This window comes from Schistocerca gregaria, chromosome 1 (genome assembly GCF_023897955.1).
Source record: "Schistocerca gregaria isolate iqSchGreg1 chromosome 1, iqSchGreg1.2, whole genome shotgun sequence".
NCBI lineage: Eukaryota > Metazoa > Arthropoda > Insecta > Orthoptera > Acrididae > Schistocerca > Schistocerca gregaria.
In genome coordinates this window covers 1,191,220,633-1,191,244,005 of record NC_064920.1, presented here as the reverse complement: position 1 = coordinate 1,191,244,005, position 23,373 = coordinate 1,191,220,633, and the positions used below count along the sequence as shown (strand labels likewise).

General features: G+C 42.7%; 1 protein-coding gene across 1 annotated transcript in view; it reads right to left on the bottom strand.

Moving 5' to 3' along the window:
• LOC126284517 (Down syndrome cell adhesion molecule-like protein Dscam2) overlaps positions 1-23,373 on the bottom strand; it is a 698,452-nt gene that overhangs the window by 80,063 nt on the left and 595,016 nt on the right. The window contains exons 24-25 of the mRNA XM_049983513.1: positions 16,291-16,437; positions 11,708-11,869 (exon numbers count right to left, since the gene is read on the bottom strand). Of these exons, the coding sequence (XP_049839470.1) occupies positions 11,708-11,869; positions 16,291-16,437 (309 nt within the window). The remainder of the gene's footprint in view (positions 1-11,707; positions 11,870-16,290; positions 16,438-23,373) is intronic.

Sequence of the window (23,373 nt, the reverse complement as noted above, 5' to 3'; positions counted from 1 at the left end):
TGAACCATTTGTCCATCATCGTTACCCGAAATAGCCACTATTTCCCAAGAAGAATGGTATGAGATTACCTTTAAAACCATACACGACCTGTATTTATGTACTATAGGGCGGCTGGAAGCGTCCAGTTCCTCTGTCCGAGGAGGGACCTGCCGCTGTTCCACCACTCATGACACTGCTACGGCAAAGATTATGGCGGACAGAAGACTGTCGAGGTCAGCAGTTGGACTTATTCTCAGAGCGGGTCTGTCACAGGATAGCATATTGTAACATGATCTCTTTAAACTGAGTATTTGTGTGTTATCGTACAAATGAGTTGTAGTCATTCCAGTAGTTGTGCTTGCATGTATGCAACTCTGAAATTTGGAGCAGAGCCCCTATCAACACTGACGTCAGCTGCACCATGTATTGTAGTGTATTAAACTGACCTGGGGACATAGGCTTCGTCCGCGCCGTAGCCCTCAGTGGTACACACAAGAGGCTACAGCAGTCCACTCACGCCACTGCCGCCCCATACCGAACCCGGGGTTATTGTGCGGTTCGGCCCCACTGGACCCCCCGGGAACGTCTCACACCAGACGAGTGTAACCCCAACGTCTGCGTGGTCTACGAGTACGTAAACAAAGTGTTTGCGCAGCAGTCACCGACATAGTGTAACTGAGGCGGGATAAGGCGAACCAGCCCGCATTCGCCGAGGCAGTAGGGAAACCGCCTAAAAAACCATCCACAGACTGGCTGGCACACCGGACCTCGACACTGATCCGCTGGGTGGATTCGTGCCGGGGACCGGCAAACCTTCCCGCCCGGAAGGCAGTGCGGCAGACCGCACGGCTAACCGGGCGGGCAAGATGCACCGTAGTGTTTCTTGTCATCGTTCACTTCCAATGGAACCATATGATATACCTTTTCCATGGCTTTGGAAAAAGCGTTCTAAGAGGACTTCAACGACATAGTATGTGTGAAACCTTTATAAATAGTAGAAAAATAACAGCGCGCCAACCACCGTCCCAGCATCAAAAGAAGAGGTTGAACAAACGTCATCGCTTCTGTGCAAAATGTAAGCAAAGATGTAACTAGGGTAATTTCCGTATGTTCATTACTACGACTGTCACGTTAAGAACTCAAATGTTTGACCCTGAAAACTGATATACGTTAGAATGCGGTCGTCGATAGGTAACTCTACATTTTGCACTGAAATGCATTTAGACTTATCATAGAACAGCCTCGTGATATACGGAGTCACCTGTTTCCCCTTGTAAACCTTTTATTTCTCCCTCAGATGGATGTCCAGAGGTGTTTAGTCTGGTAGCCTGTGGGCGATTTTGTGTTGCCCGAGTTACTGATCCAATATTCTGGAAGTTCTCTGTTAAGAAACTCTGTAATCATCCGGGTAGCAATGACGAGATATTCTTTATATTGGTACCACAAGCATTCCTTCAAGTCTGCTAGCATGTCTTCCAGTAACTGTAGCAACATATCCTTTAGGAGCTGCAGAGATTTGTGGTCCTTCAGATGGACCGAATTCTAGAAAAGCGTTGGCGGACCAGGGTCGTTTGCTGATCTACTTCTCTCAGTCAGCTTGGATTTTCAGCCGACTGGTACTGCATATGGCTATCGCTGATGTTTTCTAAGCAGTGCTTCATACGTAAATAAATTCTTGCATAGGAGCGCCGTATCACCTTGCAGTTTGGATAGATACCATTCGCAGAGTTCTAACCGATATGCAAGGTCATTGTCATTTGCTGTTTAGGACGTTACGCATGTCTTGGATTACATACGTAGGGATTACAATTTCGCTGGACACTTATTTTGTTGAACCCACGTGTGGATGGAGCCTTTGGGCATACAATCGCACCGCTGCTATAACAGCTTCTTCGGCTGTCGTGTACATAGTGAAATTCTGAATAGCGTCAAGAGTAAGTAGCTTGGTAGCAGTAGCAACGCACAAACTGCTTCACGCTTGCAGGTAAACACACGAACTGCACCTGAATCACGTGTTTGGTAGCATTTGACACAGTGCAGCCGTTAGTGTGATCTCTTCTCCTGACAGCGGGACAATGGTTTGCGACACTGCTATATTGTTACTACTTCATAAAGTTACACACTGAAGAACACTTCAAAGGCTCTTACCAACGCTACAGAAAGAAATTGTACTTCCAATAGTGGTAGCTGGCTTCGCAATTTGTCAGCTATGGACAATAATAATACAATAAAAAAATACGACGCACCTCGAAGGAGTTATCAGAATGGGACTGAAATCGGTAGACGTAATGCACATAATTATACAAATAGACAAACAAATGGATACAGTTTGAAAGGAATTGGTTTATTTCTATAACAGAACGAGCTGCACAAATTGGGCTGGTCAATAACGCGTTGGTCCACCTCTGGCCATATGAAAGCAATTGTTCGGTTCGGATTTGACTGACAGAGCTTTTAGATTTCTACCTGAGGGACATCGTGCCAAATTATGTCCAATTGGCGCACTTGAAATCCCGATCTGGTTGGAGAGCCCTGTCCATAATGCTGCAGACGTTGTTGTTTGGGGAGGGATCCGCCGATCTTGCTGGCCAAGGTAGAGTTTGGCAAGCACGACGACATGCAATAGAAACTCTCCCTATGCGGGCGGGCATTATCTTACTGAAATAAAAGCCCTGGTAGGCTTGCCATGAAGAGCAACAAAATGAGGCGTAGAATTTTTTTTGAATGATTTCGTGATGCCTTTAGCTGTCATTCTTTTTATTTCATACAAGACTGTACAGTTTCAACCTTAAGCATTTTCAAATATCTAAAACGGAAGCATTATGCATTGGATACATTAGTGTCGTTTGTGAGTTTCAACATAGAAATAAGTCATATCTCTAGAAATTAGCTGTATTATAACTTACTTTATGGACGATTCTTTAGTAGTATATTTTGCCATGTACGTCTTTCTTCCTATGACAGCAAGCAGTAGTCATAAAATAAATCAGAAAATGTTTTTCGCTATTTTAGGAGTACTTTACTTTCGAGCAGTTGTTGCAAAGCTCAATATAAGGTCGATGTTATTAACGTTATTACGCTAGGAAGATTGTAATTATTTTACAATAATTTAATAATTAACCTATATGTGTCTTTGTTCTTAGTTGTATTTGATTATCGTGCATCATTGATGTAAATATGACTGTATGAAATTTCTTCAAAATAATTTAAACATTTATTGTGTTATTGTGGAAGCACTTCATTTTTGACTAGTTGGTATAAAGATCTCATATATAAAACACCGATTACAATAATCTAAAGGAACAGTACCGAAAGTGTAACAATTGAGTAAATACTCCTCTGATTGCGTGATCTTTCCCATTAAAATCACATTTATTAATGAGCGTAGTGATAACTATACATTCTATGGTTCCATAATGCTTCGCCGTAGAACTGGTAAAAATGTGTCTAGGAATTTTCCAGTTCGCAGGTCTTTTTGTTTATTAAGAACTCTGTCTGACTGGTCTTTTACATGGATGTAAATTTCGATTTCGTCCACTACATGCAGGATTTTTCCTTTCTATAATTTATATAATATTTGAAGTTATTCATCTATATTCGGTACCCTGTGTTTGGGGTCTTTCAATTGTGCAGCAAACGTGGACAAGTTATTATCGCTAATTGTCATGTGCTGTTTAATTTGCGTGATTACTCTTCCTCCTGTATATGCAATATAAAAATATGAACAGTGTTCACAGTTAATTTTGTTGATTCCTGACTGCGAAAATGATTTTGTTTTACGTGGTATGTCTCTCAGTAATAGTTGTGGATTGTTAGTGCTCCCGTACCTAGTATATAATTTTGTATTCTTGAAACATCCAGTAATTTTTCGGAAACAATAACTAGATATGTCCACATAATAACTTTTCTGTTGTTCGTCCGGGTCACTGATTACAGTTATTTCATCTACAGGACAGGCATGTGTTTGATCGGTTTTCTTTGTGAATGATGTGTCCACAAAGTTTTTAGGATAACCGTTATTTCTAGCCTGTTTCGGAGATCTAGTTCTTCCTCATTTTTGTTCCTTTTCCAGTGGCAAGTTGATCAGTCTGTGTATCATAGAATGAAAATATGCAAGTTTTTGTGCATCCGGTTGGCATGATTGGTTGTGGATAATTATGACTGTTGTCGTTGATTTACGAAATATATCAAATGGGTGTTCAGATTACTCGTTTGAAATTTTTAAACCAAAAAAACTGAAGCAGAAATCATTACTGAATACAATTCTACTACAGACAGTGTGGTTCCGAGTTGACTGTCGCTCACAATACGGCCGAGATCCAGGAGTGATGGTCTGGGGTGTCATTTCTTATCATGGCAGGACCCCTTTGGTTGTCATCCACGGCGTCCTAACTACAAAGTGGTATGTAGACGATATTCCACTCCTCGTTTTGTTGTCCTTCTTGGTAAGCCTGTAACGTAGCAAGTTATTACGAGATAAAATTCGACGCAGTAAGACACGCAGCTGTGTGACATGTTGGCTTCAGGATGGCTACGTTTTTTCTTCACTCTGACTCACAGCTGACGCTACCAGCCATGAGAACTGTCACAACCAACATTCAGTCGGTACTCAGATACATACCCCCAAAGAAACTAAATAAACCAGAGTAATTAGCATCCGATTTTGTTCAAACTTGGTACGCAATCTTTTGTTATTAGGGAAGGGATCCTGTCGATATTTCAGATTTTTATCTGTTATAGTTACGAAGATTGAGAAAATTACTTTTTTTTTGTCATTAGTCTACTGACTGGTTTGATGCAGCCCACCACGAATTCCTTTCCTGTGCTATTAGCACTTGCAACCTACGTCCTCAATTATTTGCTTGACGTATTACAATCTCTGTCTTCCTCTACAGTTTTTGCCCTCTACAGCTCCCTCTAGTACCATCGAAGTCATTCCCTCATGTCTTAGCAGATGTCCTATCATCCTGTCCCTTCTCCTTATCAGTGTTTTCCACATATTCCTTTCCTCTCCGATTCTGCGTAGAACCTCCTCATTCCTTACCTTATCAGTCCACCTAATTTTCAACATTCGTCTATACCACCACATCTCAAGTGCTTCAATTCTCTTGTGTTCCGGTTTTCCCACAGTCCATGTTTCACTACCATACAATGCTGTATTCCAGACGTACATGCTCAGAAATTTCTTCCTCAAATTAAGGCCGGTATTTGATATTAGTAGACTTCTATTGGCCAGAAATGCCTTTTTTGCATTAGCGAGTCTGCTTTTGATGTCCTCCTTGCTCCGTCTTACTTAAATATCCTAAAACCGACACTTGTGTTTAAACTCAGATAGGAACAATAATGAAGTGTCTTTTGTTATCATATGAAGTCATAATAAAGCTTAGAGTATATAAAATCACTTAATTGGAATTTTCGTTTCAAAACTTTAATTACTCTACGTTATACTTATTTCTTTTTTGTGTGAATACATGGGAATGAATGAGAGAGTGTATGCAGGACATACATTAAAACTTAATGTCATTTGATGTAAAACCTTATAAAATTGAACCGTGGGACACTGTGTGGTAACCACGATGCTGCTGACGTATGTCGATGTCTACATCTACATCTACATCCGTACTCCGCAAGCCACCTGACGGTGTGTGGCGGAGGGTACCCTGAGTACCTCTATCGGTTCTCCCTTCTATTCCAGTCTCGTATTGTACGTGGAAAGAAGGATTGTCGGTATGCTTCTGTGTGGGCTCTAATCTCTCTGATTTTATCCTCATGGTCTCTTCGCGAGATATACGTAGGAGGGAGCAATATACTACTTGACTCTTCGGTGAAGGTATGTTCTCGAAACTTCAACAAAAGCCCGTACCGAGCTACTGAGCGTCTCTCCTGCAGAGTCTTCCACTGGAGTTTATCTATCATCTCCGTAACGCTTTCGCAATTACTAAATGATCCTGTAACGAAGCGCGCTGCTCTCCGTTGGATCTTCTCTATCTCTTCTATCAACCCTACCTGGTGCGGATCCCACACTGCTGAGCAGTATTCAAGCATTGGGCGAACAAGCGTACTGTAACCTACTTCCTTTGTTGTCGGATTGCATTTCCTTAGGATTCTTCCAATGAATCTCAGTCTGGCATCTGCTTTACCGACGATCAACTTTATATGATCATTCCATTTTAAATCACTCCTAATGCGTACTCCCAGATAATTTATGGAATTAACTGCTTCCAGTTGCTGACCTGCTATTTTGTAGCTAAATGATAAGGGACCTATCTTTCTATGTATTCGCATCACATTACACTTCGCTACATTGAGATTCAATTGCCATTCCGTGCACCATGCGTCAATTCGCTGCAGATCCTCCTGCATTTCAGTACAATTTTCCATTGTTGCAACCTCTCGATACACCACAGCATCATCTGCAAAAAGCCTCAGTGAACTTCCGATGTCATCCACCAGGTCATTTATGTATATTGTGAATAGCAACGGTCCTATGACACTCCCCTGCGGCACACCTGAAATCACTCTTACTTCGGAAGACTTCTCTCCATTGAGAATGACGTGCTGCGTTCTGTTATCTAGGAACTCCTCAATCCAATCACACAATTGATCTGATAGTCCGTATGCTCTTACTTTGTTCATTAAACGACTATGGGGAACTGTGTCAAACGCCTTGCGGAAGTCAAGAAACACGGCATCTACCTGTGAACCCGTGTGCTTGCTTTTGTCAGAAAGCAGCCAGAATTAAAGTCTGAAGCGGAATAAGTTTCTATATTAATTTAAAGAATATTTTGCATTTCGTTCTATTTTATTAAACAGTATGTTGACAAGTTTCAGATAGATTATATAATGGTAAGACAGAGATTTAGGAACAAGGTTTTGAATTGTAATACATTTCCAGGGGCAGATGTGGACTCTGGCCACAATCTATTGGTTATGACCTGTAGATTAAAACTGAAGAAACTGCAAAAAGGTGGGTATTTAAGGAGATGGGACCTGGATAAACTAAAAGAACCAGAGGTTGTACAGAGTTTCAGGGAGAGCATAAGGGAGCAATTGACAGGAATGGGGGAAAGAAGTACAGTAGAAGAAGAATGGGTGGCTTTGAGGAATGAAGTAGTGAAGGCAGCAGTGGATCAAGTAGGTAAAAAGACGAGGGAGAAATATTGAATTTAATTGATGAAAGTAGAAAATATAAAAATTCAGTAAATGAAGCAGGAAAAAAGAAATACAGACATCTCAAAAATGAGATCGACAGGAAGTGCAAAATGGATAAGCAGGGATGGCTAGAGGACAAATCTAAGGATGTAGAGGCTTATCTCACTAGTGGTAAGATAGATACTGCCTACAGGAAAATTAAAGAGACCTTTGGAGATAAGAGAAACACTTGCACGAACATCAAGAGCTCAGATGGAAACCCAGTTCTAAGCAAAGAAGGGAAAGCAGAAAGGTGGAGGGAGTATATAGATGGTCTATACAAGGGCGATGTACTTGAGGTCAATATTATGGAAATGGAAGAGGATGTGGATGAAGATGAAATGGGAGATAGGATACTGCATGAAGAGTTTGACAGAGCACTGAAAGACCTGAGTCGAAACAAGGCCCCCGGAGTAGACAACATTCCATTGGAACTACTGACGGATGTGGAAGAGCCAGTCCTGACAAAACTCTACCATCTGGTGAGCAAGACGTATGAAACAGGCGAAATACCCTTAGACTTCAAGAAGAATATAATAATTGCAATCCCAAAGAAAGCATATGTTGACAGATGTGAAAATTACCGAACTATCCGTTTAATACGTCACAGCTGCAAAATACTAACGCGAATTCTTTACATACGAATGGAAAAACTAGTAAACTAGTAGAAGCCGACCTCGGGGAAGATCAGTTTGGATTCCGTAGAAATGTTTGAACACGTGAGGCAATACTGACCCTACGACTTATCTTAGAAGCTAAATTAAGGAAGGGCAAACCTACGTTTCTAGCATTTGTAGACTTAGAGAAAGCTTTTGACAATGTTGACTGGGCTACTCTCTTTCAAATTCTGAAGGTGGCAAGGGTAAAACACAGGGAGCGAAATGCTATTTACAATTTGTGCAGAAATCAGATGGGTGTTATAAAAGTCGAGGGACATGAAACGGAAGCAGTGGTTGGGAAGGGAGTGAGACAGGGTTGTAGTCTCTCCCCGCTGTTATTCAATATGTATATTGAGCAAGCAGTGAAGGAAACAAAAGGTAAATTCGGAGTAGGTATTAAAATCCATGGAGAAGAAATAAAAACTTTGAGGTTCGCCGATGACATTGTAATTCTGTCAGAAACAGCAAAGGACTTGGAAGAGCAGTTGAACGGAATGGATAGTGTCTTGAAAGGAGGATATAAGATGAACATCAACAAAAGCAAAACGAGGGTAATGGAATGTAGTCGAATTAAGTCGGATGATGCTGAGGGAATTAGACTAGGAAATGAGACAAAGTAGTAAAGGAGTTTTGCTAGTTGGGGAGCAAAATAACTGATGATGGTCGAAGTAGAGAGGATATAAAATGTAGACTGGCAATGGCAAGGAAAGCGTTTCTGAAGATGAGAAATTTGTTAACATCGAGTATAGATTTAAGTGTCAGGAAGTAATTTCTGAAAGTATTTGTATGGAGTGTAGCCATGTATGGAAGTGAAACATGGACGACAAATAGTTTGGACAAGAAGAGAATAGAAGCTTTCGAAATGTGGTGCTACAGAAGAATGCTGAAGATTAGATGGGTAGAACACATAACTAATGAGGAAGTGCTGAATAGGATTGGGGAGAAGAGGAGTTTGTGGCACAACTTGTCCAGAAGAAGGGATCGGTTGGTAGGACATGTTCTGAGGCATCAAGGGATCACCAACTTAGTATTGGAGGGCAGCGTGGAGGGTAAAAACCGTAGAAGGAGACCAAGAGATGACTACACTAAGCAGATTCAGAAGGATATAGGTTGCAGTAGGTACTGGGAGATGAAGAAGCTTGCTCAGGATAGAGTAGCATGGAGAGCTGCATTCAGTCTCAGGACTGAAGACCACAACAACAACATATTGGAAATTGAAATTGTAATAACGTAAATCTGATTTTGTGTTGGTTAAGGCAAGTTTTGCAGCGAGAATGATCTGGAAAGATCATTATGGTTGGTCATTCAGATCTATAGCCAATCAGAATTAAAAGTTTCCCGCACACAGATAATTAGATAGGCATAGAGGAGAAGAGCATCGAGAAAGTCGCTCGCTAACCTGCTTCCGGGTAAAACCATGCTAGATGTCTCCGTGAAAATAGTGTGTAAAATGAAGAGGTAGTGAGATCATTTCAGATAGAATGTGTCGCGACTAAAGCGGTTTAAGTTACGAATATTTTGAGGGAAGTGTGATATTTCTGACTTAATTAGTTGAAGTTTTATGAGCGTTTTAAATTTTCGGTCATAGTGACAATTCCGCGTTTCATGTTCCGTGTGCTTTATGGAATACTTTGGCGAGCACTTCTGACATAGGAGACCACTGAAACGACGGAATGTTGAACTCTCTAATAGTGGTGGGTCAGTGACCGTTAGATCGTAAAATTAATCGTGTCGGACTCGCAGGAATTCTGGATGCTTTTACGTGTGGAATACGTTGGATAGTGAACTTGTCATGATAGAGCATTTGCATTATTAAATACGGACTTGACAGCCATTTCATGTGCTTCCTTCTGAATAAAGAGAAGTTAATAGACTTTTCAAATGCTTACAGCAGTTTGTGAAAATTAATTTACACGAACTGATTTGCAACTTGAGTTACGCGGCCCCTGTGTGGTAGGTATTAGGTAGTGGTTTCATCAACGCTGCTTTGCACTGTGTAGCTTGTATCTACTACTGCAGAGTGAAGGGACGCCAGAAGAAAGAAAAATAGAGGTAGGTGAACTGTTGGATGAAAATGACAGAGAGAATAAGGAGACGAAAGAACGACCGACCGACCGATCCCCCCTCCCCCCCACCGCAAACTATACTGAGCTTACATTTCAGCAAGATAAAGCCCTTCGGTGCATGGTGCGAGTTTCTATTACTTGTCTTAATGCTTGAGAAACGCTACCTTGGCCAACAAGGCCTCCGAATCTCTCACCAATTGAGAATATGTGGAGCATTATGGGCAGGGTCCTCGAATGAGATAGGGATTTTGACAATCAATGCCCTCAGGAAGACTTCCAAAAACTCTGTTAATCAGTGCCAAGCCGAATAACTGCTCGTGGAATGGCCAGAGGTGAACGAATACTTTGTTCAGTTTCCGAGGCTCTTTCTCTTCAATAAATCATCCAATTTTTCTGAAATTGTAATAATTTGTTTGTCTTCACATATACATCACATTTACCGATTTCCACCCCATTCGGATATTTCCTTCCTGATGAATCACTTTTTTGTTGTAAACTGTACTTTAAATGAAACTGACTTTAATGTATCATCATTTTAAATCAGACTATTAAATAATTAATTAATGTATTAAATAATTTCTCATAGTTCCATACAGATTCATAACCCGATATAGACACCCTGAAAAATTGTTATTGTGAATTTCTAACGACTATGGAAGATATAAAACGAAAAATATGGAATACGTGCCGTAGATAATAGTAAGGAGGTCACCTACTCATGTATCAATTATGTGTTCCATGCACTCCAATTTTATTTTTTGAATGAAATAAGTATTTTCACAGCCATTAAAAATTCACAGTGAAAAATTTTCTGGGCTATCTATATAGCATTAGGAATCAGTGTGGGGTTAGGAGAAATTATTTAAAACTTTCCTAACACGATTTAAAACATGGTATATCAAAACGGAAATTTGATTTAGATTATTTTCTATTTTCAAGTCTTGTGTGTGCGAAACTTTTTAGTCGATTTTAAACATTTTGATGAGATAACAGCAGAGACATGTCTTAAATTTCAAGTTTATTTTAATTTCTCTTCACGTGACTCATCCGATGTACTACTTCCTCATACGTATATCTCGCAAAAACACAGCGAAGAGAAAAATTAGAGAGATCAGAGCTCGCATGGAAGATTAGCAGCCAATCGTTCTTACCGCGAACCATTCGCTACCGTAATAGAAGAGGAGGAAATGATAGTACCCTTCACCAAACACCGGGCAAGAAAGCGCGTTAATATTGCGTTGTTATCCCGTTCTATGTTCTGTTCCAGGTCTCTCCGTTATCGGGAAGTTACTTTAAAATCAATTGCAAAATGGGTACAGAACAGGAGTCTCCTCTTCCCTTCTCTCTCTGCGCAGCCGTGACCGACCGCTACAGAAGCCAGGAAGTTTCATATCAGCGCACACTCCGCTGCAGAGCGAAAATCTCATTCTGCAAACATCCCCCAGGCTGTGGCTAAGCCATGTCTCGGCAATATCCTTTCTTTCAGGAGTGCTAGTTCTTCAAGGTTCGCAGGAGAGCTTCTGTAAAGTTTGGAAGGTAGGAGACGGATACTGGCAGAAGTAAAGCTGTGAGTACCGGGCGTGAGTTGTGCTTGGGTAGCTCAGTTGGTAGAGCACTTGCCCGGGAAAGGCAAAGGTCCCGAGCTCGAGTCTCGGTCGGGCACACAGTTTTAATCTGCCAGGAAATTTCATATCAGCGCACACTCCGCTGCAGAGTGAAAATCTCATTCTGCTAAGAGAAAAATTGTTATTTATTAATTATTTATTGTTAAAAACTATTAGTATACGGAGAATTATTGAGATGTTAACCTACCATCCTGTTCCGTTGAGCAGAAGACAGCGTGGCTCATGACGCCGTCTCCAACATTTGTGAAAGCCAACAACCTCAGGGAGTAATTCGTGAACTTGAGCAGGCCGTGCAGGTAGGTTTCCAAGTTGGGAGTCCTCTTCACTTCACTTCCTACCGTTCGAAGATCTGAAAGTATTTAATTGGAATTCAGGGACTGAGATGTATCCCAGCAGAATTGTTGACGAAGGACAGTATCTGAGATTATAGTTACTACGTGCCTTGTACAGGGTGGTTATAATTAAACCTTCGCTGCAAGAGGCACAGTGGAGTGCATCCAACTTTGTAGGAATGGTTTTCAGACTGTGCGTCGCGGGATTAGCGTTGTTAGTGGTGTTTGCGTCAGGACTTGCCGTCAGGCGCTGATGCTGGTACGGAAAGGTGGAACTCGGCCTCCACGGACCAAAAGTATGCTGTGTGAATGTCACAAGGTGCTGTGAGGTGCTTCTGCAACATGGGATCCCTGCCCTACGGAAAGGGGAGCTTTGGACTCAATTGCTCAACTGTTTTGCTGCATGATGGAGCTCCACCTCACGTTGCTCGCGTAGTCACTCCGTAACACATGATTGGCTGATCGTTCTATACAGCGTGCCTACCGAGATCACCAGATCTGAACGCGTGTGATTTCTCGGTGTATGGTTACCTGAAGGACAGGATTTGTCAACAGGACACTAACACGTGTTAGAGGTTGAAGGTGAGCTTAGGGAGGGAGGTGGCTAGCATCTCATCCAAGATGTTTCGGGCAGCAGTTGTCGATGCTGATGATTGTCACACTGAGCAACGTTTGTAACCCGGAAGGTGAATACAGTATGCAATTAACAAATGCTACTCTCACATGTGGAAATTAAAATGAATTATTTCAGTGGTTTATTTGTCTTTTCTCTTTCGCATGTCCATGCAAACGTTTCCACAAAGTCTCACTGTCCTACGATCAAACGTTTTTCACGTTGTCCCTCTCAAGTAGCGAAAGTTTAATTATAATCACTCTACACTCATGATGCAAAACATTATGACCAACTTCTTAGCAGCTTGTTTGTCCGTCTTTGAAACGAAATACATAACTGTTTCAGCGTGTGGGGGATCCGACGGTTTGCTGGTAGGTTTGTGGGGATATATGGTCATGTAATTCGGGTAAATAATGGGCCGCTGATTTGCGTGATGTCGCACGATAGAGACCCATATGGGTTCCACAGGATTTACATAAGGCGAATTTGGTCGCCGGGACATCATCGGGAGTTAATTAAAATGCTTCTGAAACCACTGTAACACGTTTCTGGCTCCGAGACACTGACATTTATAGTACTGAAAGATGACACCTCCCTCGGGGAAGGCATGAAGATGAAGGAATGACTCACATGTGGGAGGAGAATGGTTCAATCCCGCGTCGGGCCATGATGATTTAGGTTTCCCGTGATTTCCCTACATCGCTCCATGTAAATGCCAGGATGTTTCCTATCAAAGGGCACGGCCGACGTCCTTCCCCATCCTTCCCTAATCCGATGACCTCGCTGTCTGGCCTCCCCCCCCCCCCCCAAAACAAACCATGAAGGGATGCAAGAGGTTCGCAGCTGTCAGCGCTTCTTCGATTACTAAGTCAGGTCCCATGCAAGCGTAGGAGAATGTCTCCCATAGCATAATGCTGTTCCCACCAGCATGCGTAGTGGCGCGCTACACGTTTCGAGCCGTGTACGCTTCGGTGGCAGCGATTATGGAGGCGACCATCGGACTAGTGTAGTACAAATGTGATTCATGCGAATAGCAGAAACGTTTGCATTGATCGACGGTCGAATCCCGACGGTCCCATGCCCACTGCAGTCGCAATTGATGATGTCAGTGGCTCAATATATGAACATGTGGGAGTGGTCAGCTGCGGAGCTCCATGTTCAACAGTGTACGCTGAACTCGGTGATCCGAAACACTTGTGCGTACACCAGCATTTCACTCTTTCAGCAGAGATGCCACGGATCACCAACAGTCCTATTTTACAGAGCAGACGAGCCTCCGAACCCCCGCTGTGTGAAGAGTCGTGAACGCCCAATCATTAGGCACCTAGTGGTAGTTTCACTCTCCTACCTTTTTCCGTATATGCTCCCTACGGTTTTCGAAATACTCGTTCACAGTCTTCGTGTAATAATGTATCCTTTCTCAAAGTCGCTTACCTCAATGGGTTTCCACATTTGCAGCCCATTTCTTCACTAGAGGGATACCTCCTCCGTGTGTGCTCGATTCAGATACTTTTGCTACCGTGTCATGTGCCCACAACGCCAAAGGCGGCATCCAAAGTCGCGTTGGGCTGTGGTAATAATGTTTTGGCGTATCAGTACATATAGCTCGAGGTACATGATTTATTCTGAGGTATGGAATATTGCAAAGCTTGACACCTGACGATAGAAATTCATATTTACAAATAATGTACGCTCATCATTATGCTGGTTGTTGGCCGTAATCGAGTACGTTGTAAAGAACCTACACCGAAGAGCCGTCACATTATGACCACTGCTCACCGTGAGACTGAATGGCGCCGGATTGTCATTGCGGACACGCAACGCGATAAAGAAAGTACTTAAGGGGAGCACAGACGAATGGCGACTCAACCTAGCGACGACACGGGTAACATTTTGGGACATTTACTGGCGTAAGCGGCTCTGGCAAAAGGTGGATTATTAAGATCCGTCGCCTCGGAAAAAGCTTCTCGAAAACGCCGAAGCAGGTCGGCTGTTCGCGTGCTACTGTCGTATCTATGGAAAGTGGTTGAAAGGCGGTGGAACCACGAGCACCACAAGGTGGTGGGCGAGAATGCCTCATTACAGAAGTTGAAAGTTGCAGGCTTGCCTCCTTTGTGAAGCAGGATAAGCGGGAGCTGAAGAACAGATGACGACTGAGTACAATGCTAGTGCAGGTACAAGTGTTCCGGAGCCTATACTTCCGAATAGGAGATTCGCAGCAGAGGGACTCCATGTTAACCTAACAGTGGGCACCGGACTGCAGTGGGCAAGCAATCATCGGATTGGACTTTGGATGAATGGAAACTTGTCAGCCGGTTGCATGAATCACGTTGCACCTTACACCAGGTCGATGATCGTGACCGGATACGCGGTCATCCAGGCGAACGGCTCCCCGAATCTTACATAGCGCAACAGACTGGGGCCCTTGGAGCCAGCACTGTACTGTGAGGGATATTCATCTGGGCTTCCATGGGACTGCGGCAGTCATCAAAGGCACCATGTCTGCTGCGCACTACTTGAAAATTATGCGGACCCCCCGCACCCCACGGTATTTGAAGTTTCCCCTGATGTCCTCTCCGGCAGCCATGGCATCTTCCAGGAGGATAAATGTCCAGGCCACAAGGCCATAAGACTGTTACAGCGGTTTGAGAAGTATGGTAATGACCGCTCGCTGAAGTCTTCGCCATTGAATTTACTTGATCTGAGAGGCTGTCGGTTGCCCGGTCCGCGCCCTCAAATCTCCGGTCTATAATTTCCTGGAACTGCGTGATTTGTCATTTGTTGCAGGAAACCTTCGAGAACCTAGGAACGAACTGTCGAATCCACATCACATGAAATCGCTTCTGTATTGAGGGCCGAACGTGGACCACCAATCTGTTAAGCACATGTTCAAAATGTTTTGGACCACGATTGTATAGGCAGGGCCATTTCAAGCTCACATTACTAGATTTATTGTTTGAGTTCAAAATAAACCCAAAATAAATGATTTTCTTTTAAAGTGAAACCAAACTTACATAATTACGAGGTAAGAAATACAAAAACTAAAATGCAGAGATTTTTAATTTTAGCTCTTATTGTCGTCAGAATTTCAGCGACTAAAAAGATTCATTAATACTGACGCAGTCCAAATCACTTGTCTATTATAATTTTTCTGGTAATCGGTTTCATCTTTCCCATCTTTAGACCGGAATGTTATTGCGGTGGTAATTCAGGAAGCAATGGAAGAACAGTGCCCTATACAGGACACGACTCAGTTAGGAAAACGAAACAGCTGGTCTGAAACTGGCGAAGGCGAAACAAAATAATGGAAAAGTGACTTGGAGTATCCCATGAGTACTGAAAACATTGAGATTTTATGAACAGCTCGAAATATTCACAAAACTGATAAAACTAACAGTCTTCATTCAGTATCTGTAAATATAAATAAAAAGTTATGAGAAAAATGAATGATTAACAAGTAGCAAGGGATCTCCATAAAGAAGGCAAGTGGTTTTGAAATACTATGACACATGATAAATTAGTAATGTTGTGGGTACATGAGTAACAACAGTTAATTTGAAACATTTTGTACAGACATTATTACGAAACGCAAGTACTGTAGCTCTTAACAATAGAAAATAAATACCACACGTGGAGGTGGAAGTAGTTGGCATAAATATTGAGAGGTATATTGTTTTTATAAATGTAAAAGATTGCTATAACTTTTCTGTAGTGAAAGTTACAGAAATACAGTATACATTTAATATATCATGTCAGCAATCGCAATACATTGATAAATACTACTAGAAGCAGTATTAAACAAAGATGATAAACAGTGTAACTTACTGTGATCAGTAACAACTGGCCTGTATATGACTTTGTACCCACGTATGATGCCGCCATGATTTTGGGCAGGTGGTGGTGACCAGCTGACCTTGACGCTTTGTGACGAGAGCGCAGAACAAGTTATGTTCTCCGGGGAGGCTTCTGGAACTAGAAGATGGAAGGAGGTACTCCTGTCATAATCTCCTAGATCGATTTTCACAATATGACATGTAAAAAGTCCTGAAAGCACGACATACACTAATTTCATGAGAACAACTGGTATCAGTAAGTTGTACTTGAGTAATACCTCGGTACAGAGTGAGACTTGGAAGCCGTAACGCCCCTTTATTTTGAGAACGGCACAAGATATCGAAGCGCAGAGCCAAATGTGATTTTATTACATGGTTAATACAAGCTGGTTAATAGAAGGTTTTATCAAAAACTTTCATCCGGTTTCCCATCTTTCACATGAATGAATATAGAAGCTTTACATAAATTTGAAATTGAAGATCGAATAAGTTTTTGCACAGCGGGTGCCACATATACAAATTTATTGAAAGGCAGCTTCATTTTCACCATGGGAAGCAAATGACTGTAATTTTTAATAGGGCCAAGGTAGTAATGGAATTGTTTCTTAAGTTTCTAAAACATAGGCTTAAATTGGTGCCAGTTGCAGGTTTTCAGTTCGTCTGGATGACGATAGAGGTCTCCCGTGCAACTACCTCGCTTGCTCTCTCGTTCATTAGGCAATATGCGTCGAGTCGAGATCACAAAAACACAGTAAAAAAAGGCGTTTTGCAGGTGTGATTCAGTTGCAACTATGAAACGCTGTTTCCGTCGAGAGTGCGGCATTGCATCTCTTGCAGCTCAAAGCATTCGGCGATACTGCCAGCAGTTTCAAGATTGTTTGTTTATATAGGGAGAACTCAACAGGTCGCCAATTTGCACCTAGTCTGCACCAGTCTACTCGTCGTGCCAGCTCATTCCTCATGAGTATATTTGGCTTGTTTTGTGTCAATGTTTATTCTTCGACTCACACAGGATTCAGTTGCTACAAGCAATTCATGATGGTGATACATAACAACATACAGAGCTCTGAAAACCCATTCGAGACAGGGAAATGGAACATAAGTTTCCATTCACGTTTAGTTTTAAGACATGAGACTTGATATTGAATTTAAGTAATCGATTATCGAAGCAAAGTTGATCGCAAAACCTTGCAAGAGGCTCTTTGACCGTAACCTCCATAAATTCTGTTTCTAATATCAACACAACATTGCTGACTGTTTGCTGATTCCGTAGATACCAGAGGAACCTTCTGGAACTGTGTTTTCAGATCCGTGTAAGAAATGTGCATTTCGGATATTGAAACCAGCTGAATCCATATTGTCATGTCTTGCTACCCTAAATCGAAGATCTGTAGCAACTAAAGGTAAATGTAGGAAACATGACTCTGGGCACTATGAGACTTAACATCTGAGGTCATCAGTCCCCTAGAACTTAGAACTACTTAAACCTAACTAACCTAAGGACATCACACACATCCATGCCCGAGGCAGGATCCGAATCTGCGACCGTAGCTGTCGCTTGGTTCCAGACTGAAGCGCCTAGAACCGCTCGCCACTCCGGCCGGCTAACTGTAGCATAATATCTTTAAGCAAATTAGAAAATAATATCATTTAAAGACACAGGAATATGTCATGAAATATTAAAATCCAATTAAACGATGTTTTCAAATACGTACGTCATTCAGCTGATGTTAAATGACAAAGGATAGTGTTTTACACCTTCAACTGGATACCAAACGAATCAAGTGAATTGACATTAAAAAATATTAATCTCAATATTAAATAATCAAATAATTTGGAAATTTTGTTGTCTAAAATCAAAGACCATTTGTGGAATAAGTACAATAAATACTTTAAGAGGAGTAACTTTAAACAACATTTTATAGTCATTTTTACATTTCCTAAAAATTACAGTTGTTTTACTTCGCTATGTTGGTGAACGATTTATGAAAATAATAGATGACTCAAATATGGTTGCTAGCACATTAATGTACAATACGATTACTACAATATACACATCATTAACTCTTTTACGTAAAAACTAATGTAAATTGAAATAGTGCTAGCCATAAGGCAGCTCACTTATAATATGAAATACATACATTGACGGAAAAAAAGTCCCAGCACCAAGAAGCAGTTGTGCGGGATAAACGCAATTTGGTAGGCGTGTTTCTACCTCTGAAAGATGATATCTGTTCAAATTTCACGCCAACTCCTTCAGAGTGGCTCTAGTAGCACAACCACTGTGAGGTTGCACATCAGGTCTGTTTCAAATACACACTGTAATGGTCGTGGGCTGTCGTTACCTTTGAGATTGTTAGATGAGATTGTTTGATGCTAGTCAAGAATGCCTTTAAGGCGGCAATGACGCCATTATCAGCACCTCACTGAATTTGAATGAAGTCCTGAAAGGGTTAAGAGAAGCTGGATGTTTCTTCCGCGATGTTGCTGAAAGCCTTGGCTGGCAGCGGTGGTCACGGGGAGGTACCGTCGCAATAAGATAAGACGGGACGCAGTGGCCACTTGGCACTACCGAGAGATAAGACCGTCGTGTGTGACGTATGACTGTGGCGCGCAGCGCTACGTCTGTAGCAGATATCTGAGTTGCATTTACCACAAAAGTGAGACAACGAGCTGTGGTGTAATGCGAGAGCTCATTGAGGGAAAGGGCGGAGGTCTGTTGTGTGCCCTAACGAAAGTTGGTTCTGCCACGGTGCCAGTGATGGACGCGAGTTGGTTAGACGGAGGCTAGGTGAGCGCCTGCAGCCAAGCTGTCTCCACGCTAGACACACTGGACTTGCACCTGGAGTCATGGCCTGGGAAGCCATTTCGTATCACAGTAGGAGCACTCTCATGGTTATCCCACTCGCCCTGCCTGAGAATCTGTATGCCAATTTGGTGATTCGACCTGCTGTGCTGCCACTCATGAACAGTCTTCCAGAGAGTGTTTTCCAATAGGATAACGCTCGCCCACATACCGCTGTTGTAACCCAACATGCTCTACAGAGTGTAGACATGTTGCCTTGGCCTGCTCGATTACCAAATCTGTCGCCAGTGAAGCACGTATGGGACGCCATCTACATCTACATCTACATCCGTACTCCGCAAGCCACCTGACGATGTGTGGCGGACGGTACCTTGAGTACCTCTATCGGTTCTCCGTTCTATTCCAGTCTCGTATTGTTCGTGGAAAGAAAGACTGTCGGTACGCCTCTGTTTGGGCTTTAATATCTCTGATTTTATCCTCATGGTCTCTTCGCGAGATATACGTAGGAGGGAGCAATATGCTGCTTCACTCCTCGGTGAAGGTATGTTCTCGGAACTTCAACAAAAGCCCGTACCGAGCTACTGAACGTCTCTCTTGCTGGGTCTTCCACTGGAGTTTATCTATCATCTTCGTCATCGGACGACAACTCCAGTGTCATCCAACCAGCATTAACGGCCCCTATACTGACCGACTAAGTGCAACAGGCGTGGAACTCTACCCCACATACTGACATCGGACACCTATACGGCGCAATGCATCCACATATGCACGTTTACGTTCATAATTCTACTGGTTACCCCTTTATTACTTTAAGGGTATTTCACATTTGAAATGGCTTTTCTCGCGCTTACGTTAACCTGTGATCTTGCATCATTAATCACTTCCTAGACAAACGTAGTCCCGAAACTTCATTACTCTACACTGGCTATTTCTAGATGTTTGGATTTTTTCCATCAGTGTATTTATAGTTTGTTTTTGTGACCTCACATTCCCCAAATTGTTGGGGAGAACAGGTCTATAAATACACTCCTGGAAATGGAAAAAAGAATACATTGACACCCGTGTGTCAGACCCACCATACTTGCTCCGGACACTGCGAGAGGGCTGTACAAGCAGTGATCACACGCACGGCACAGCGGACACACCAGGAACCGCGGTGTTGGCCGTCGAATGGCGCTGGCTGCGCAGCATTTGTGCACCGCCGCCGTCAGTGTCAGCCAGTTTGCCGTGGCATACGGAGCTCCATCGCAGTCTTTAACACTGGTAGCATGCCGCGACAGCGTGGACGTGAACCGTATGTGCAGTTGACGGACTTTGAGCGAAGGCGTATAGTGGGCATGCGGGAGGCTGGGTGGACGTACCGCCGAATTGCTCAACACGTGGGTCGTGAGGTCTCCACAGTACATCGATGTTGTCGCCAGTGGTTGGCGGAAGGGGCACGTGCCCGTCGACCTGGGACCGGACCGCAGCGACGCACGGATGCACGCCAAGACCGCACCGCCACTTCCCAGCAAATTAGGGACACTGTTGCTCCTGGGGTATCGGCGAGAACCATTCGCAACCGTCTCCATGAAGCTGGGCTACGGTCCCCCACACCGTTAGGCCGTCTTCCGCTTACGCCCCAACATCGTGCAGCCCACCTCCAGTGGTGTCGCGACAGGCGTGAATGGAGGGACGAATGGAGACGTGTCGTCTTCAGCGATGAGAGTCGCTTCTGCCTTGGTGCCAATGATGGTCGTATGCGTGTTTGGCGCCGTGCAGGTGAGCGCCACAATTAGGACTGCATACGACCGAGGCACACAGGGCCAACACCTGGAATCATGGTGTGGGGAGCGATCTCCTACAGTGGCCGTACACCTCTGGTGATCGTCGAGGGGACACTGAATAGTGCACGGTACATCCAAACCGTCATCGAACCCATCATTCTACCATTCCTAGACCGGCAAGCGGACTTGCTGTTCCAACAGGACAATGCACGTCCGCATGTATCCCGTGCCACCCAACGTGCTCTAGAAGGTGTAAGTCAACTACCCTGGCCAGCAAGATCTCCGGATCTGTCCCCCATTGAGCATGTTTGGGACTGGATGAAGCGTCGTCTCACGCGGTCTGCATGTCCAGCACGAACGCTGGTTCAACTGAGGCGCCAGGTGGAAATGGCATGGCAAGCCGTTCCACAGGACTACATCCAGCATCTCTACGATCGTCTCCATGGGAGAATAGCAGCGTGCATTGCTGCAAAAGGTGGATATACACTGTACTAGTGCCGACATTGTGCATGCTCTGTTGCCTGTGTCTATGTGCCTGTGGTTCTGTCAGTGTGATCATGTGATGTATCTGACCCCAGGAATGTGTCAATAAAGTTTCCCGTTCCTGGGACAATGAATTCACGGTGTTCTTATTTCAATTTTCAGGAGTGTAGATTACAACGGTGGTTCAGGGTGAAATTAAATTTACGTAGGTGCTAATATCTACAATTAGTGTATTTTTTGTGACTGTCTGCCAATATTAATTTGGAACCGTGAAATAACATGGCCTATGCTTGTCACTGTGGATCTTGTGGAGTAATTTCTGTAAACTGTGTCTTCTAATAAACCACGTACTGTGAATGAATTTTTCTGCTTCTTTAAAAACGTGGAACGTAACACCGATAGCACAGGTGAACCCATGGACCAAAGTCCTGGAACGGTCTGCATCCGAAATAGGTGTAATTTATCGTTTGTAATGGTACTTGAATTACGTACCCATCACGGTACCTCACCTCAACCGCTCGATACCAGCAATATTCTACTGTGTTTCTGTAAAATATTTAACATATTTCTGTGACAATATTCAGATATGATTTCATTAATGTAGAGGTACTTCGATACATCGATATGTATATATTGCAATGATATTATTCTTATGTGTATTCTTTCTTTTGTCACTATGATCATTGACGTACTTGTAACTCTGATTTTTGGGCGCATAAGCCGTTATTGGAGAGTCAAGCGTTGGTCGTCATGTTAAAAAGACGCAGATTGTAGTCAATTTATGAAATATGAACTTTAACAATGAGGAAGATATTTTCAAGTATGTTTTATATTGTGGAGTGATGTTTTGGAACGTGTTAAGTGATATTGCAACAAAAGTAATGAAAAAGAAGTGTAACTTAAATTTGGAGTGCTGATTACTTTTTTACATCACCTTTGTCCTAACTTGCAAAAGTTTAATCTCCAAGAATGGTTTATGAAACACATCTATAAAACTTTTGAATATCGCGGAATAACACCTAGGCCTCTTTGCATCCGAACTTCTAATCATCACTACCTAGATTTTCGACGATTGAGCCATGAGTTCACAACGAGACCAGCGTGGGAAACACGAAAAGATGAGTGCCTAGTTTATCCATTATTTCAAGAAATGACTTTATTAACTGTGCTCTAATGACACCTGCCACATAATATAACTTTGTTGTTTCCCGAAAATGCAATATTTAGCAGCGGGAGCAACACTACAATCATAATTAATTTTTGACCTTTGTTGTGGTAGGGTGTTAGACGTTGTAATCAATGAGATCCATTATATGGATATTGGGTGTCATTTAATTTATGGGAACTCGGAGTTGAATTGAATTTAGACATCCAGTGGCAGTTCACATTCTATTTAAGTGCAAAAGTGAACTTCCACAATGTAAGAACGGGGGCATATACCACAGCCGAGCGCGAGAGAGACTTAAGATGTTTTCACCATTTGCTGAGAAAAGGTTTACGACTCTTTCTTTTTTTCGTGGGAAAGGTAGCTGCAGCAATAACTCACACAGATATGTTACAGAATTTAGAGAACATGCCCGGAATTTCATTTTTCAACAGGACCGAGATCCAACCCACTGGCTCAAGAATCTAAGTGTACGTTTTGTCAGCTGCTATTAGTCATATCTGATATGCAATTTAGATCAACTTTAATTATCAACTTCAGATCTGATTAATAGCGAGTTGTGAATATTCAAATAGACAGTATTAAGTTGCAAAATAAAAGGAACAATAGTACAGCACACTTTTGACAACCTTCAGTCGACTTCAGCATTCTGCTGCAGCAAAAGTTTCTTGCAAGCGTTCTGTAGTGCTGTTACTTTTATTTTAGAGCTTATTATTATGTTCTATTATGCGAAATTTGAGTTCTCACAACTCGCTATTAATCCGATCTGAATGTGGTCATTAAAGGTGATAGAAACTAGTTATGAAGTGTGACTAACACTTTCTGACGAACACGCGGCCATCACTGGCACCGACG